The 18,990-nt window shown below is 38.5% G+C and overlaps 1 protein-coding gene across 1 annotated transcript; it reads left to right on the top strand.

Moving 5' to 3' along the window:
* Nucleotides 1-3,106: 3,106 nt before the first annotated feature.
* LOC146560876 (transmembrane protein 26-like) lies at nt 3,107-10,619 on the top strand. The gene is made up of 6 exons (XM_085296428.1): nt 3,107-3,348; nt 3,803-3,899; nt 4,040-4,129; nt 6,583-6,779; nt 6,902-6,981; nt 8,329-10,619. The coding sequence occupies exons 1-6, from the start codon at nt 3,158-3,160 to the stop codon at nt 8,829-8,831; spliced, it is 1,158 nt and encodes a 385-aa protein (XP_085152554.1). The 5' UTR covers nt 3,107-3,157; the 3' UTR covers nt 8,832-10,619.
* Nucleotides 10,620-18,990: the final 8,371 nt, after the last annotated feature.

An 18,990-nucleotide genomic window follows, 5' to 3' on the forward strand; every position in this document is an offset into this window, starting at 1 on the left:
ATCAGACGTTTTTAGTTCAACATACAAGTGACGATTTTTGACCTTCATCAGGTTTTATTCAATTGTGTCAGAGAAAACATCACATCCTCTTCATGCAGCTGACTACATTCAGTGTTTAAAACAGGAGTTGAGCAGGTCTGAGATTAGCACCTTTCTGAAACACCAAACTCAGGTCCTGTTAATGCTGGTATATAGTGACACAGTTACATGGGTGATCAATCCTTTTGACTTTGTCTTTAACTTTATCTATAAGCAGCTGCAGCTTTTACTGAAAGCACATGTGGCACTTTAACCTTTGTACTGTTTTCATCAGTTAATTATGGAGTTACTACAAAGAGTGAAGATATAGGATGATCTGTCTGCTGTCACTGGCTGGTGCTGAGGTCTGAATCTGAGGGCAGCTCCTGTAATCACAAGGAGAACAGAATCATCACAAACTGAAATATAAAGTTTCTCTCTCAAATCTGAAATAAAAAAATTTCCAATATAATGTTTACCTTTTGAGTTGTTGATGCTTTGTAAATGGAGGTATGCAAAGATGAGATGATGGAGCAGGTTTCAGTCCTGGTTCAGTCTGCTGCTGCATCCTGGTCACCAAGCTACCGAGGTATTATCAGCAGTGTGTGAGCTGCTGCTTGGGTATTGAACAAGAAATATTAAGGCTTCAAATTATTTCTCTTAAAGGATGTAAGCTGTACAGAGTACTGCACATGTGACTTTGTGAACATATCTCATTAGCAATAATTCAGACAGTTTTTTAACATGAATGTTTGCAACAAACTCAGTACAAAAATATATACAGAGTCAGTGCTAAAAAATTCATCAGTGGAAAAATTAAACATATATTTGAACTTAAGCTGCCAAGCGGAAGTAGTTGGTTTCAGTACATAAATATCGGGCTTTGCTATTTAATTCGTAGTTACTGATTAATGAGGGGTTACTGAAGTGCCAGGTTTGTTACTATCCTTACAGATGTGGCAAGAGACAGACAACATGCTGTTTGTTAATAATCAGCTCTGCACAGGAGCTGAAGCAGAGTCCAGCCTGTTGCTCTTACAGTAATATACTCATAATAAAAGTACAGTAACAGTAGTTAGTTAGTGACTGAGCAGCCCGGTGCTTTTCTCTTGATTTCTGTGTACATAACTGATTTGTATCACTGCCAGTACATAAACACAAATTCAAACTTTATCCTCGGAGCACAGATGTTTTAAACTGATCTACTTCTATATTTCCGATGCATGAATTCCATCTTAAAACCATATTTATTTTGTCTGTATTGGTTCATTTTGTACAGCAGCCATTTTCATTATTCGTTAAGATTTTTTTATTTTTATTTTAATTATTAAAAAAAAGATCAGCGTTGTTTCATTATATAATGCGTCTGAGATATATATTTTACAGGGATTACAGGCAGAGAAAGGGGAGTAGGGGTGTGCTGCAGGATGAACATGAATAACAGTGCACAAAATAGATGTGATATACATGACAGTTCTTCCCTCGTTGCACTGCAAGGGTGATGAGAATCTATGAACAAATAAAAATTAAATGCAAACTAAATTTTTGTTGTTGTTTTTTTAAACATTTTAAGTTTTTAGCTTTAACTTTTTTTCTTTTTTTTTGATTTTCAGTACCAGTAGTTACATCAGACCTTCCCAAAGTGATTGGGGCCCAGAGCCATGGCAGGGGGGGCGCGGTATGAAAAGGAAAAAAACAAAAGGCTTGGGCACTGCTAGCACGGGCGCCCACAGAAACGCAAAGCAGGAGATGAAGCATCGCTGAATATGTTTCCAAACCAACTTCATTCTAAGCCAAAGACTAGAAAATCTGGTGAAGCATATCTTCCCTTTGGTTTCACCTGCACAAGTGCCGAGGTAGGTCTCCCCTGCAGAATTAGTTTTCCCTTTGTCGGGAGCAGCGCTGGGCTCTCCAAATCACGGACAAACAGTATCCCACATTCTTGATTTTTAGTTCACAAACACTTGTTGTAATGACTAACTACTCCTGACATTTTGGAGATGTTAGCTCTGTATACAGTAAAGTTACAGCGGGATACAAATAATATCAGACTGATCCTGCCACGATTTGTTCCCCCGGTTCAAATCACAGACAAACAGTATCCTACAGTTGTTTATGTTTTTGAACCCATTTTGCACAGAGACACATTTTTTTAAAAATGTATTGATGGCAATGTTGAATATTATTACTCAGTAAAAAAAAACCAACTACAGTAAAAATAATTACACCCTGATGCGTCAGCCTTTCTAAATAGAGGGACAGTAACTGCTTGTGTATATATAAGCGTGTAAAACCTGAGGATAGTCAGATTAACAGTAACAGTATTTTGTCTCTGTCTGCCATTCTGCAATGCAGCTCATGTAAACAATGTGGCGCACAGCCTGACGTGAAAAAAGGCACATACCTTTGACGTTGTGTCAAACTCTGTATTCCTCATCCACAACTAAACGCAAAAAAGGGTTTTTAAAAAATATCTGTTTTCGGTGATTCGAAACGCCGTTTACGACGAAACAGCTGCGTTTTCAAAAATACCCGTGTAGGTGTGGACGTAGCGTAAAAGAGTTAGTAGTTTATTTTATTACTACCCGTAATTTATTGCAGATTACTTGTATTTGCTTAATTGTTTACTAAATGTTTGAGGTGTGAAATAAAGCGCAATGGAGCAAAATATGGGTGTGTGTGGTTGGAGGATGTGTTAGTGCGTGTGCGTGCGTGCACGCGCGGGGGGGGGGGGGCGCGCGAACATTTTTCATGTAAAACATAGGGGGGCCCAGCAAAAAAGAAAAAGTGAGTTACATCATGAGCTTCACATTAAACATTAGGCTACTCAGCAGCATTTACAGTCATTTAAAAAAATTGCTTTATTCCTTGGAAGCCAGAAACACCAGAATTATGACTCACAAATACACCAGCGGTTTATTAAGAAACTCAAACCAGTTCCTTTTCTGGTCTTCTACTGTTATTTCCCCTACATGGACCCATGCTTTTTCATGTTGTGCCTGAGGAACAAGGCGGGGCTTTATCCATGGGAACTTTATTTGAAAATGCATTCCCAAAGGTTTTGTTTCACTTACAGTAAAAGCCACAGTGAACACTGGAAATTGAGGTGATCACTTGTGAACTGCGTTAAGCCACCGACATGGCGCTGACTAAATTAATGAGTGCGATCCTCACCAGAGCGCTGTTTATTTTAGTTGCTGTCATCGGAGTGTTGAGGGTGGCATCGGTTAAGAAGGATAACAATTACTTGTTTCTGGCTTTTCTTTTGTTGCCGCTTGTTGTTGAAATGATAGTAACACTGAAGATGCGAAAAGGACAGGATTATAAATGGTAAGATAAAGGAGCATGCATGCAAGTGATGGTAAAAACAAAAGTGGTGTAATATTGTAATTATATTATCCTTAAGTATTCATTAGGCTACTTAATGCCTGAAGCTACTCATATTACTTTCAAACTCATCTCCGCTCTATCGTTTGCACTTTCCCCCTCTAATAGACAGTATAACAGTATAATGCATGATTAAATTATGCATTTTCATCTTTTCCTAGTCTTTATCTCGACCCCGGTGTACCTTACATGCATATTTAAGTAGTTTGTACCTTTGCTGCTACTATATTGATAAGCTGGGAAGCTAATAGTTAAACTGTCCCGAATGGTGGTACGATACCCCTTGACTTTTATTACTTCAAGTTAATCTCTTCAGTCTTCCTGCATGCTTGAAGTAAACATGCTTATCACTTTTCTTTTTTTTAAACATTTTTGAATGCCTTTGGTTGTCTTGTAGGTTTTCCCCTCCTATCTTTCTCTTCCTCATTACTATTATTCCCTCGATCTGGATTCTGGAGATACAACACCAGCAAGACAAAGCCAGCGATCTAGAGGTACCCCATGTACATTTATTGACCGATTCTATCAAATGTCACATCTGCTATTAATGTTAAGGTTTATAAGATTTAATTACAATAAAACAATAAATACCCCGTGAAATTCACTCACAAAAGCTTCTTTAAATTGTTTTCAGTGCAATAAACTAGATTCTATAGAAACTTTGCAAAGACTGTGGAATCGAAGCACCGAGCAGGGAAACACCACAAACCAGAATTTACTTAAGGTAAGAGTGACTGAATTGTTAAGTTATGGTTCTGTGACAGAAATAAAGAGAGAAAAAAGAAAGAAACTGTGAATGAATGAAATGAGAAAGATCACTGTGCCATGTGAAGTGCTGTAAATACAAGAATGAGCTCAAATGGGACAAGCAATGAGCAAATACAGACTTGCCAGGAATTTATTTCGTTATCCATGTCTAATCAGAGAGAACCAGTTTTTCCACTTTTTCTACCAATGTTTTGAGTGAAACTCTCTGTATTCAGCCAGGAAGGGACATATAATAATAATAATAATAATAATAATAATAATAATAATAATAATAATAATAATAATAATAATAATGGTAATAGATTGCATTTATATAGCGCTTTTCGGGCCCTCAAAGCGCTGTACAATTCCACTATTCATTCACTCTCACATTCACACACTGGTGGAGGCGAGCTACAGTTGTAACCACAGCTGCCCTGGGGCAGACTGACATAACCTTCTACAGAAATAACATCCGGTGGCGTTGTTCCTCTTCTGGTCTTTCGCTAAGAAGGCTGAACTACCACTGTAAAGGTTGTTATTTCTTTATGCTAAGACACTTAACAGCTTATTGACTGTTTCATAATGACTTCTCTTTAAGAAAGCCAGAAAGAGCAGCAGAAAAGGTTGAAGCAACTCAAGTAAAATAAAATGATTAATGATGATTTCATCATTTAGTTCTTGGAAACTGTTTAAGCAGCAGTGTGGACTGAACGCATAGTGAAACTATTTATGCTCTGATTTTTTCATTTTTCATTCATGCATTAAGATTGACTGGAAATTAATAAAATAATCCAACTGATCCACTCCACCTGTAGGAACAATGCATTTTTGTCACACTTAAAAAAAACAAAAACGAATTTATTTCAGCTACCTATCCAAAATGCGGCATCCAAATTCCAGTGCCTTTTCACTTAGTACTCTTAATAAGAAAAGTAGAAAACAGTAAAGCATAAAGTGGACAGTCTCTCTTACTTTCATCATTTCAAATATCATCAGATTGATGACAAAGACCAGAATCAAAATCAGAATCAGAATCGTGTTTATTGGCCAAGTATATGTGCAGACACATACAGGGAATTTGGTTCCAATAGATGGTGGCTCTCAAGCACAGCAATGTAAATCACACACACACACACACACACACACACACACACACACACACACACACACACACACACACACACACACACATGTACATAAGGTGCAGTTGCAGTCTGGCAGTGTGACAGGTCAACTGTTAAGAAGGGAGATGGCGAGGGGAAAGAAACTGTTCCTGTGTCGGGTGGTCCTGGTCTGCAGGCTTCTATACCATCTGCCAGAGGACAGCAGAAAAGTCTGTGTGCAGGGTGTGAGGGGTCTGTGATGATTTTCTCTGCCCGTTTCCTGGTTCTTGAGAGGTACAGATCCTGGATTGAGGGCAGGGGCGTGCTGATGACCCTTTCTGCTGCCCGTACAGTCCGCTGCAGTCTGCTCCTGTCCTGTTTAGTGGCTGCTCCATACCAGACTGTGATGGAGGAGCACAGGACAGACTCAATGACCGCAGTGTAGAACTGGATCAGCAGCTCCTGTGGAAGACTGTACTTCCAGTTGTCTCAGGAAGTACATCCTCTGCTGGGTCTTTTTGAGGATGGAGTTGATGTTGGTCTCCCACTTCAGGTCCTGGGAGATGGTTGTACCCAGGAACTTGAAGGTCTTCACAGTTGACACAGGGCTGTCTGATATGGTGAGGGGGGGCAGAGTTGAGGGATGTCTCCTGAAGTCCACTGTCATCTCTACAGTCTTAAGAGTGTTCAGCTCCAGATTGTGCTGACTGCACCAGAGTACCAGCCGCTCAACTTCCTGCCGGTATGCAGACTCATCACCATCTTGAATGAGGCCAATGACGGTGGTGTCATCTGCAAACTTTAGGAGTTTGACAGCCGAGTTCAAGATGCAGCATTAAGAGCTAGATAATTCACAAAGTGCCCACTAATTGGAGAAATAGGAATAATTTTTAGAAAATAAGAGCCTGGGTCTCAATATTGACGAAGAGTTTTAAAAATGTTTAGCGCAGGTTCCAAGAAAATAGACATTTTTACTTATTTAATAAGTTTCTCCACTATTCTGTTATTTATTTTGAAAATAATAATTTAAAAAATTGTACAAAGGAACTCAGGTTCTCTTATTTACAGCAGGGTCTTATGACATATTACCTGTACTGTGTCTCAGGTTACTTATACTCAAATGCTTCTGTAGAACTGCTTTTAATTGTATGTGTGGGAAACTATCATAAACTATCATGTGGCTCACTGTTGTTTACTGAAAGGACAGAGATGAGATTAAATCCCAAATGGCTTTTTGAGTGAAGTGATTCAACCTTCTCAGAAAACCAAGTTTTCAGCATTAAACATCTTGCCATCTTTTTTCCTTTTCTTAAATACTGAGCAGAGGTTGTCCACTGTCTGCGCGAATGACTGGATCCTGGCTCTTCACCAGATCGTGCTCATCCTCCTCATTGTGGGGAAGTGGCTTCTGCCTTTGGGAGGCGGGGTCACAAAAGATGAGTTGTCTCAGCTTCTTCTAACTTTTGTTGGCACTGCAGCGGACATCCTGGAATTTACTAGTGAGACGCTGTCAGATGTAAAGTAAGGGGCTAATCGTGTTGCTTGTACGTTAAGAATGTGCTTCTCCTATCGAGACATAAGTCTGCATTTAATGTATGCAAATGCATATATAGTTCCTGATATTGGTGTCACTTTTCTTACAGAGAAAAAAATCCTGCCATGGTTTACGTCATCTTAGCTGTATGGACCTGGAGCATGTTGCAGTTTCCACTACATCTAGCAGGTCAGGTACCTTAAAATACTTGGTGTTTATTAAGGAGCTACAGCAGTGTAAGGAAGTTCCTTTCCTGTTCCCCGGTCATGAAAAAGACAAACAGTCTTAACAGTGTGTTTAGAAATTGGCTAAAAATCCAAGCCAGTCCAGTAAGTAAACAGTTAAGTACATAAGTGCAGCAAGTAAGTTGAAATTACAGCCCCCGGTGCTTTTAAATGACTAACTCAAACATTTTTACTTCCCGAGACTTAAATTAAAGGAATTAGGTAGCAGGTTATAAGTTTTCAGCTGCTTTGGTGTGGTTCCTCCTAGTGCACAACACAGCTCATGCCCCATGTGGCGAGAGTATGTAGGCAGCTGCTGTAGGATCAAGGATTGATATCACTGACTTGTCCCCACTCTCACATAAACTAAATCCAATACAACATCTCTGGGACTTTATTTTTTTGCCCATCTGATGCTACCAAGTTGCACCTCCGACTGTCTAGGAGCGCAGTAACGCCGTGGTCTCTTTAGGAGCATGTCCCAATGTTGTCAGGCATCCACAGAAGCACGTGGGGGGCCATACAAACTACTCCCTCACATTTTTAGTTGCTGCAATATAATTTCAGCAAAATAGACAAGCCTCCTCACAACATTTTTTCACTTTGATTTCTGGGGTGTCTTTGAATTCAGCCCTCTGTAGGTTTCCATTTCCATCAAACAATGTGGCATCTTTTCATTCCCATCACATTACTCAGTATATATCAGTGTAGATATCAGCATGATTTTTTTCTCATTTTGATCTGATGTGTTTTCAAAGTGTTACAGGAAATATTCAACCTTAGTTTTTGTGGTCTCGAGTCTTTATTTACTATTTGTTAATAGGTAAATGGTTATTCTAATGATAAGTATCTAACTTTAAGGATATCTTATGCTCTGGTTTGTTATTAATAATTATTATTAGCTCCCCAGGTTTCTGCTCACTGGGAACCTTCTTCCTGGTCGTAGCTAAAATACTTTTGACCTGGGTGGCTAAAAAACTTGTTAAGACTATTTCTGAATTAATGTCACCTTTATCTAAGGTTTCCTCCTGTATCATCCTCACTAAAACTTCTAACCTTTGGTTAATCCATCCACTTGTGTCCTGCATTCAGGTTCTAAATTAAAAGGAGACCTGTTATATTCAGACCATATTTGTATTCTTGGACTCTACTAGAATAGCTTGGTAAATTTCACACTTAAACAAAAAGCGAGATAAGCTGTTTTAAAAACAAACAAATAAATGTGACATCTGTCAAACTACATGCAGCTACCTGAAGGAAAGCTTCATTTTTACTGTCAATCATTTGTTTTTCCTCTTCTTATTCAACATAGTGGTGAACACCAAATCTGATGAAGAGAATGGCGGAGAAGATCAAGTTGTCCGGGAAACCTTCTTTATTAAACACAGCACTGATATTTGGAGTATCATAGAGACCCTCTTTATCCAGGATGGGCCTTTTCTGTTGGTCAGGCTGACTGTCATTATTCACTTCAGAGTCCTCCACCAGATGCTTGGTTTCTTTGCCATCAAGAACGGCCTAGTGATCACACTGAGCTTGTACAGGTTGGCCATTATATTGCTGGACTACAGACATTCCATGGGCAACAATGCAGAGGCAGTACCGATGCATGAGTCAGATGACAGACGTTGCAGCCACAGCAGCACTGAGGCAATAGCGATCCATGAGTTAGATGAGCTATGCGACAGACCTTCCAGCCACAACAGTGCAGAAGCAGTGTCGACCCATGAGTTGGATGACAGACGTTCCAGCCACAACAGTGAAGAGGCAGTGCTGACCGATGAGTTAGCTCTGGTAGATAAAGAGGAATCTTAGAGTGAGATGTATTACGCTAAACATTTAAAACCTTTTAAATTCAAATGGCAAAAACTATCACTGAAGCAGGAAAAGAAGGAAACACAACACAATGGTTTGACACAGCTACAAAGTCAGAGTGACTAAAGTCAGACTGTCAGATAAGAAGTTAGTCGACTTCTAACAGTGTGATAACTGATGTCTGGCCGACAGGAATTGAGGGCAACAAACGAAGGTGAAAGCGAGATGATGAGATATTTTTGCATGTTGTGTGAGATCGAGAGGAAGATAATAACAGACAGAAATTTTCCTGTTTTAACCCAAACAGGAAATTGAAAGTCATGCAAAAGCCCCTCTAGTGGTAGTCGGTAGGTGCTTTGTTCATTTAAGATGATTGCTCTTTACAAAATAAGGAATATGCTGTTTACAAATCAAAAAGTATTGTTACCTCAGTAGTTACATTAAATCAATGTGATATCTGTGGCTAAAACAGGTGGATCATTGTCCATTTGTACATTTTTTTTAAACTAAAGATAAAATTGCACTCAGGTGATGAGCTGTGTATGAGTTGCTTTTAAAGCCTTTAAAACCGTTTTTACGGCTTTAAAATCACACAAAGTTTTTATACCTGATTTATGTGAGGATCTTCATTTAGCTGGTAAAGGAACAAAAATATATGTCATGTTTGTTGTAAATGACTATAACTCATGATATCCTGTCAAAGCTGCTCTGACCTGAATACATTTCAGTAAATGTGGCTCATTTTACTTTTTTGCTATTTCATTTATCACAAAACCAGAAACAGTGGGTTCAAAATGATTATTTTTTAGTTTTTCTGGGTGATTTGTCGCATTGCCAATATATACAAACACAAATTCAAACTTTATGAGCACAAATGCGCTACATCTACTTCTGTTGAAAATATTCATCTGAAAACTGTGTTTATTTTGTCTACATTTCTTCATTTTGTACAGTAAATCTAACCTGCAAACTGTCTACCGTCTCCCCTCTGTGGACATCAGTGTATTACCACTTTGATGATGCCATCTGTGACAGTTTTTTGTTTGAGATGTTGCATCAGAATCAGTCTTATCTGAGTTTAGAACATTTCAGCTCCCTATGAAATCACTGTGGCTGCTGTCAAACTGTCACAAGAGTTGATTTTTGTATTCACCATCTATATGCCAGCCAGTTTTCAGAGATGTCAGGAAATTTAAAATTGACATTTGCACCTGCGTCATGGCCCCACAGTGTGGTTTCCTGTTTTATTGTGAAGGTCTGTGTCTTATGTTAGTGTGTCCAGCTTCTGACAAAACAAGAGTAAAACAGTTTCTCGACTAACTCCAGCTCCAGCAAATAGTCTTTTCCTTTTCCTCTCTATGATGATTAAACTGGATAAAACTGAACAATGTTTGGAACCATAAATCTGTCATGACAATAAATACTCAGGTGTTCAAAAGGCTCAAGGAATGTGTGAAATCCTTCAAAACAGTTTATCACACCAGATTGAGTCATTTTCACCCTTCCTTAATATTTGGAAATGCTCTAAGGCAAATGAGGAAGAACGGCTGTCCAAAATCCGGTCAAATTGTAAACAAGCATTGTTTCATTATATAAATCATCTCAGATATTTATTTTACAGGGACTTTTTTTTTACAGGAGGAAGGGGAGAAGAGGTGTGCTGCAATATGAAGATGCATAAAAGTGCAGCAACATATATGCCAGTTCTTCTTTAGTTACACTGCAAGGAAGTACATTTAATTGTTAGTGTGATAAAAATCTGTGACCAAATGAAATCACATATAGTGTATTACCAAAAAAATAAAAATGTAGGACAACAATGATACACACTTCTAGTGTTCACCGTCATTCTTTTAAATAGTGTTATATTAACCTTTATTTTGGTGGCAATTATTTAGACCTGTTCATTGACAAAGACTTCATATTGGCACATGCTGCATGTATGATCTGTTGCGGAAAACATATGTTAGAGCTGAGAACTTCAAACAAGGTTATGAGAAATGTGCCAAAGCCAATGAGACTAAAACAACTTTGTGAACTTCAAACACTCCCCAGTTCTCTGAAACTCTGATGGAGAGATGGAGCCTAGCAGTCCCGGTCAAATATTGACATGATTGATTGACAGGATTTTCACAGAAATCTAACCATTGAGTGTTTCCTGACTCACTACTGTAAGAAGAAATGAATTATTTGTATATAGAAACAAACTCCAAAAAGTTGATGTTGTTTATCTGGACATCTGTGTTTTCAGTGGGAGTGACGAAATGTTTATTTAAATTATTATTTAATAATAACGAAATATAATATAATCATTAAATAATAATTCTGAATAATTCCACTTGAAGTTAAAACACAAACAAAGTGGAAAAACCATCAAGTTTTCTTGGCAGTTAAGGTGAGCTTGGCTTCCCTCTTGTGGCATTTTAGATGTATTACATCATCTTGCTCCTCTTCTGCTTCACAGCATTTTTCTCTTTACTGCCTCTTTAATTGTAACAGAAAAAGTTAACTAAACGAAATCATTTCTGGAGATCAGGACTCCCGTTAAACTGAACTAGTAAAGATTTGCAAGCTTCTTATTTTGTAAAATTAAGTTAAACCTGGTTGGCTGCTGCATTTTACGCCCACTTTCACTCCACTAATCCATTTCATTCACTGCCACTCTCTTTGTTGAAAGGTGAAAAAGACATTTGTTAGATTTGTATTGTTGATTGTCATTTATGCTTAGAAATATTTACTTATATATGCTTAGAGTTTTGTAATTAGTTGTAGATTGGTAGAGGTTTTGATCCTTGATAGTCTGCAAACTTTGTGTGTATTAGACAGCACTTTGGGAGCATGAGAGGTCATACCGTGTCTTATTGTTTTATGGTAGGATTAACGTAGTTGCATCTGTTCTAGTCTAAGTGCTCTTTGTTTAGATGAACTGCAGGACTTCCTCACCGTGTTATCTAGGATGAACCATCTAGGGTGAGGGGGAGGCTACCCTCTTCCTGACCAAGGATGTTTGACCCTTTGATCAGCAGTCCACACACACACACACACACACACACACACACACACACACACACACACACACACACACAGGCAAGGTACTCTTTGTTTGTATGTAGACGTCGTATGTTAATGAACCTATGCATATTCATGTAACCTCAATAAAAGGACAGTGTATGGGAGAACGGACGAGAGCTACTGGGGTCAAGCGAAGGAACGGTGCCTGTCCGGTTCTCTCCCGTGCACGAGTACCATGAAGAAGTTTGCCTACTTGTGTCTTGCTTGCAGTGTAATTATATTGTCTTAACGTTCCAGCGAATAGGTTTATGCTACAAACCTATCAACATTTATCGGGCAAATGTCATTCTCTTTGGCTGCTTGTCTCTGCCTACACTGCTTAACACTCGCTGAATGTCGGGCACGTTTCATTACCCTTGATCCAATCCAAAATCTCAAAAGGTAGGCGATTTGTGCAAATTATTTTCAAAAGGCTAGCATATATATATATATATATATATACATATATATATATATATATATATATATATATATATATATATATATATATATATATATACATTTGAAATTCACGGGAAGCTGCTTGAAATAACTGAATTTTTAAATTATGTGACTTGTGAAGTTAAACTTAATGCATTCATAGATTTTGTTAGATTATAATATTATTTTATGCCATGTTATACCCCTAATTAAAGGTTGTGAATTATTATGTAGTTTTAGTTTGCAGTATTCTCCTGAAGTAGAAGAAGCTGATAACTATTGCATTTGTTAAACTGATTTGCATTACATTAGACTGATGATTTATTGTGGATGAATGATATTGTTTTATGATGTTATAAGAAATACTGTTTGCAGAAAGTCATCGCCTTATTTGTCTGATTAGAAGAGAACGGAACATACTGGAGTTTTCTGCCCCATCTCAGCAGGAGCAGATAAACGGGGAGCCAAGGTCGTAGCTTAGGCACTGTGTGAGAGAAAGCATGTGAATGTTTAGGCTTTTATGATAAGGTGGGGGCACCAGAGGCTATAAGAGTTTTATCAATGCTCCACCATTTTGAGATCTGAGGCTGTCTGCATACAGTGTCCATCTCCCACGCGTGTGACTATTAAAATCATCGTTTGACTCAACCCGGCCGGACCAGTGTTGTTATTGTGGTTTTTCCTCTTGTATCCATCCCCAATATTTGAATCCGTAACAATTTCTATTTATGCATTTGCAAAATAATTTTACCTGTGTTCAGGTTGCTGTGTATTTGTGTGTGGGTTGGCAAATGCATTTGTGAGAAGTCAAAACACGCAAATCATTGTGCAGATTTGTAAATCTTAGTTTATGTTCATGGATCATACCATATGCTTTTGTAAACATTTCTAGACTAATTTTACACCACTGAAATATGAAAAAGCACTCACTTAGGAGGAATGACAACTGGTAGTGCAACAGCGCTTATAGAGCTATCAGTTGACACCTCACAGAACACATAACAGGCTGTTCAAAGATAGCAACACTGGAGTGGACGACAATACTCTGGTGGAATGAGCTTTAGTGTTCACAAGGATTAACTCTTCTTTTATTATCTTTAGCCTAAGGAAACATTGTTCAAAGAAAGGTGGTTTAATGTAGGTAGAGTATAATAATCCCTAGCAGCCTGTCTCCAAGGTTTACTTTACTTTTTTAGACTTTACTGTCTAGCACATGAGCACACCTGCAGAGAATCACATTATCACAGAGTCCTAGAAGTCACAACCTAAAAATAAGTAAATAAATATATAAAATATATAAGCGTGACCTCACACATCTTCTGGGTTTCTAAATTTCTTCTATTTGAGGTTTTAAAAAATTTAAAAACACAGCTCTGCCTGTGAACACAGTAGCCCCACCCACCTGACGATCAAATGTTTGTTTGTCAGGGGTAACCAATGAGAAGAAAGCTGGTGTAAAGATAGGTGGAAGCTGATATGTATAACTTAAAGTTACTAAAGACCCAGTTGATCACCAGAAAAATGTGAGGAAGTTAATGCAAAGAAATATCAGGTTCTTTTCTGGGCTACCTCCTTGCGAGTGGGCAGATGAAGACAGAGCTCGAAACAAATAAAAGCTGTAGTGCATTGGGTTGTTCCCACCTCACCTATCCCCCTCTGTTAACAGCTCAGGAAAGCATGGGACGAGGCCAAGGGTGTGTTTCTTGAGACAGCTGAACGACATAAGAAACTGGCAGATTGATGGGGGACACCTGTTTTCATTTAGATCAACATGTTTGGTTGTCATCAATGACATCTCTTTACAGCCCCTATGTAATTGAAGAAATCATAACTCCATCCGCTGTCTGTCTAAAACTACCTAAATCTATGATAATTCATTCAGCATGTCATGTCTCCCAGCTGAATCCTGTCTCAGTCCTCAGTTCTCTTACCTCCATGTTTTGCTTGGCTTCTAAGTGCTTACTCTTGCTCTTGCCACTGCTTCCAGTAACCCCCTGGTGTGTCATCTTCCTCGTGGCTTTGTTGAAATTCTCCTTTGTGATTTTGAAACTCAAACTTCGGTTTAGATTTGGAATCATTTTATTTCCTCATCTGTCTGCTCACCCACTAACAGCGCTGTTCCCTGGCTTGTAATTCTCTAATAGTCATCATTCTTTCTAGATTGTAGGATGTCATGACCAGTAATATGTCAAACACTGATCATTTTATTCTACATGACAGACAAGATTGTTCTTTGTGCCAAGATAGCAAACAATGTTAGTCTGCATGAGCCTTGTACTGATTGAAGCAACTGCATAGAGGGAATCACTGTTCTGTGATCAGTGACCAGAGCCCCTCGGCCATTTAATAAAAATAATGGATTGCATTTATATAGCGCTTTTTGGGGCCCTCAAAGAACATACTGGTGGAGGCAAGCCACAGTTGTAGCCACAGCTGCCCTGGGCAGACTGACAGAAGCGAGTCTGCCATATCGCGCTATCGGCCCCTCTGGCCAACACCAGTAGGCGGCAGGTGAAGTGTCTTGCCCAAGGACACAACAACCCAGACTGTCTGAGCAGGGGCTCGAACCGGCAACCTTCCGGTTACAAGACAAACTGACAACTCTTTGAGGCACGATCGCCCCATTTCTGTCATTATCATTTCAACAAAGCTGAAAACAGCTGAATTTTGAATACTATGCTCACATAAAAATGCAGGGTCACACCAGGCCTAGGGTGCGATGTTGGATGGCCTTTCTGTCTCAGTCCACAGAAGACAGTTTGTTTCCATTTACTCGCTCACAGAAAAAAAAACCTGCTGTTGTGAAGAGGAAAGCCTGCTGATACAAATTCATTTAATTTAGTTTCAGTGATTTGTAAGTGCTCAGAGTTGACTTAAGACTTAAGATGTGTGGAAAAAAGGAAGCTGCCTCGTGATTAACAGAGACTAATGGGTTTTGAAGAAATAGAACTAAGTTTATTTTTTTCCTTCCTCTTTCGTCTTCTGTAAAATTCTCACTGTGATTTCACGTGATGATGACTGAAGTATGATGACAGACAATTTGGAACAAAGACAGGAAAAGTCTGGCTGTTCTCCAGGGTCACAGACCTTTTTACCGTTTCCTCTGTGCAAAGCTGATAGGCCAGATAAATATGAATAGAAATCAACCTAGCACACAGCCAAACAGGGCAAAGTGACGTGTGTGTGCGTACCATGTTTAGATATCTTTGTGAGGACCAAAAATTGGAATGTTGCTATGCTTGTGGGGACCAACATTTCCTCGTGGGGACTAAATGTCCATCATTTTTGATGGTTAGGGTAAGTGGGTAGGGAAAGCATTATGTCAATTTGATGTCCTCACTAAGATATAAAAACAAGTGAGTGTGTGTGTGTGTGTGTGTGTGTGTGTGTGTGTGTGTGTGTGTGTGTGTGTGTGTGTGTTAGATGACATAATCACTGACTTCTGTTAGATAAGTGTGTGTGTCTCTGTGTCTCTGTGCGTGTGTGTGTGTGTGTGTGTGTGCGTGTGTGTGTTAGATGACATAATCACTGACTTCTGTTAGATAAGTGTGTGTGTCTCTGTGTGTGTGTGTGTGTGTGTGTGTGTGTGTGTGTGTGTGTGTGTGTGTGTGTGTGTGTGTTAAACTGTACAGAAGTTTTAGAATTTTCCTTAGTAGGTTTTAAAACTTAGCATTCTAGCAACAATATCAAGAGGAATCAAATTTATGCCTGAAACAGACAGATGCATAAAGAACAGTGCTTAGACACAAGAAGAATGGAAAGTCCTGAAACTTGTATCATGGACCCACAAACTCTGAGAAGTCAAATTATGATCACCTGATACGTCCACTGAAAAATTGTGGCAAGTTCTCCAAGATAAAAAAACAAAACAAAAAAACATTGCTGTTTTGATCAATTTTTTTCTCCTTAATGTATTTTTTTAATGTATTAAAAATACATTCTTAACATTATTATTGCAAGGATCTCCCACTTTACCTTTATTGCTTCTTCCCGCAGGCGATACGGTCTCTCAATCACACCACCACACAGTACTGACCCACACATACAGTTCTTACACACACACTGGACTTTCTGGACTTTGGTTTTGCACAACACTGGTCACTATATTCTTCATTTCCGGTTAATACTTGTACAGCTGCTGTTATTGTGTATATATTTATTTATATTTAGATTTCTTCATACATTCTTATATAGTTCTATATTGTGTATTGTGTATTTTGTTGTACAGTTATTTTATTTTCAACTTTAATTTATATATTTATCTTTATCTTATTCTTCCCAGTTAAATTTACCCTTCATTCTAATTTGTGTTGTACAGTTATTTCATTTTTAACCTTAATTTATATTTTATTCCTTCCTAGTTAAATTTACCCTTTTTAATTTTTCATATTTATTTCCTATCTTATTCATAGCCTTTTCCTTTTTTGTTTTCTTTAGGTCACGAGCAGTTGTCCAAGCATTTCACTACATATCGTACTGTGTATGACTGTGTACGTGACAAATAAAATTTGAATTTGAATTTGAATTATTGCCTCAAAACTTTCCACAAATTAAGAGTCTAATTATATTTGTAGCTCTGAAAATTTATATTGACAGTCATGTGAAAAAGAAAGTTTGCAAAGGACTCTATGCAGTCTTTTGCAACACTGCAAACACCTGTCGGCTTCCACAGGAATTAAAACCCAAGAGTTACATCTTAGACTCTACAGGCCTCAGTGAGCATATTGAATGCTAAAGATCAGGACAGGACAATTAGAAAAAGAGCAAATGTGTATGGCTTGTTGGAAGGATAGCCAGGAGAAAACCTCTTCTCTCTATAAAGGCAGCACAGCTTAAGTCTGCACAATTGCATCTGAACAATGTACTTTGGATACAAAGGACAAAGTCAAGAAATCTGCCTTAATGCAAACACCCAAACACAGAATATCCAATAATTCATGGAAAATGCAAACCATGGTGATGAAGGGGTGATGATCCAAGCTTGCAGGCTTGCTTTTGCAGCTGCAGTATCCGGGCAGTCGACAATGAACTTCTCTGTATTTCAAACTATTATTGAGTCAAATGTGAGACCATCTGTTCGACAGCTTAAGCTTGGACGTCCCACACACAACAGGAAATCTACAGCAGAATGGCTCAAAAAGAAAAGAATTAAGGTGTTCTGATGACCCAGGCCAGACCTCAGCTTAACTGAAATGCTGTGGAAGGACCTTAAGAGAGCTATGCATAAATGAATAACCACAGACTTGTAAAAAAGAGTGAGTCAAAACTCCTCCACAATGATGTGAGAGACTGATAAAGTTGTAAAGAAGATTGTTTCCAGTTATTGCTACAATAACATGGTTCTACAAGCTACCAAATCAGAGGGTGTACTTTGCTTCTCATGGGACTCCTGTGATCTTTTTTACATAACTGTATGTGAACATGGAAATACTTCAGTCCACCTTTACCTGCATTTTACACCCCAAGTTGAGTACTACTAGAAATGCAAGTTTTATAAAATTACAAACTAAGATTCATCCAAATATAATCCTATTAAAATGCAGTTACTGAAGTTAACTCTGTAACTTCTGTCGGTGCTGTGCTTTTTTGGAAATCGAATTTCCCAGAGGAACCCACCCGAGGGATTAATAAAGTTCTATCTAATCTAATCTAATCTACATTTACTCAAGTGCTCAACCTAAATACAAGCATAGGGTATTTGCCACTTAACAATCACCTCTTTATAAAAAAAAGATGGTATCCCAGTAATTACAGGCAGATTTCATGGTGCTGAATATTGCAGTATGTGCACTCTGTAGCTCGGGACAACTTGGAGATGAATGAATGAAGACAAAAATATCTTCCTGTATATTTAAGATTGAGAGCAAATGTTTATGCAATGCAGAAGTTGTGTAATTGTAAAGATACTATTACTGTGTGTAGAACAAACTTGCACAATTCTGTAAATAAACTGTATCTGCATTTGGACATGGGTAATTTTTTCCTGTATATATACAGTGGACCTTTCATACATTAACTGAAGGGTATAAAACAGTTAATAAATATAAAATAGTTGCTAAAACTCTCGATCGTGGCTCAAGAGTTGGCAGTTCGTCTTGTAATCGGAAGGTTGCCGGTTCGAGCCCCAGCTCGGACAGTCTCGGTCGTTGTGTCCTTGGGGAAGACACTTCACCTACTGGTGTTGGCCATAGGGGCCGATGGCGCGATATGGCACCCTCGCTTCTGTCAGTCTGCCCAAGGGCAGCTGTGGCTACAACTGTAGCTTGCCTTCACCAGTGTGTGAATGTGAGAGTGAATAAATAGTGGAATTGTAAAGTGCTTTGAGGGTCTCGAAAAGCGCTATATAAATGCAATCCATTATTATTATTAAAATAGTTTTCAACCAGTAAAGGTCATATTTGCCTGTTTGTTGTTCTGCTTCAGCTTTGGGACTTAATTTATAGTTTCCAGGAATTAAAACAGCTCAGGATGTCCTTGTCGTGGTATTCCTGTTAAAGAAAGGCATGCTGTGATGCTGCCTCCCCCATACCCTTAAAGAATTTCTAATCAGTCCAAGATGTCATGAATTAATCACGAAAAAACAGAAAGACCTTCTTGCGTCAGCTTGCATTGTATTTAACTGGAGCTACATTTATTCCGACTTTCCCTTCTATTGGTGTATCTGATC

The sequence above is a fragment of the Mchenga conophoros genome, linkage group LG13 (assembly GCF_057382185.1).
Source record: "Mchenga conophoros isolate Kocher_MC1m ecotype Shallow Benthic linkage group LG13, M_conophoros_male_GT1.1, whole genome shotgun sequence".
Lineage (NCBI taxonomy): Eukaryota > Metazoa > Chordata > Actinopteri > Cichliformes > Cichlidae > Mchenga > Mchenga conophoros.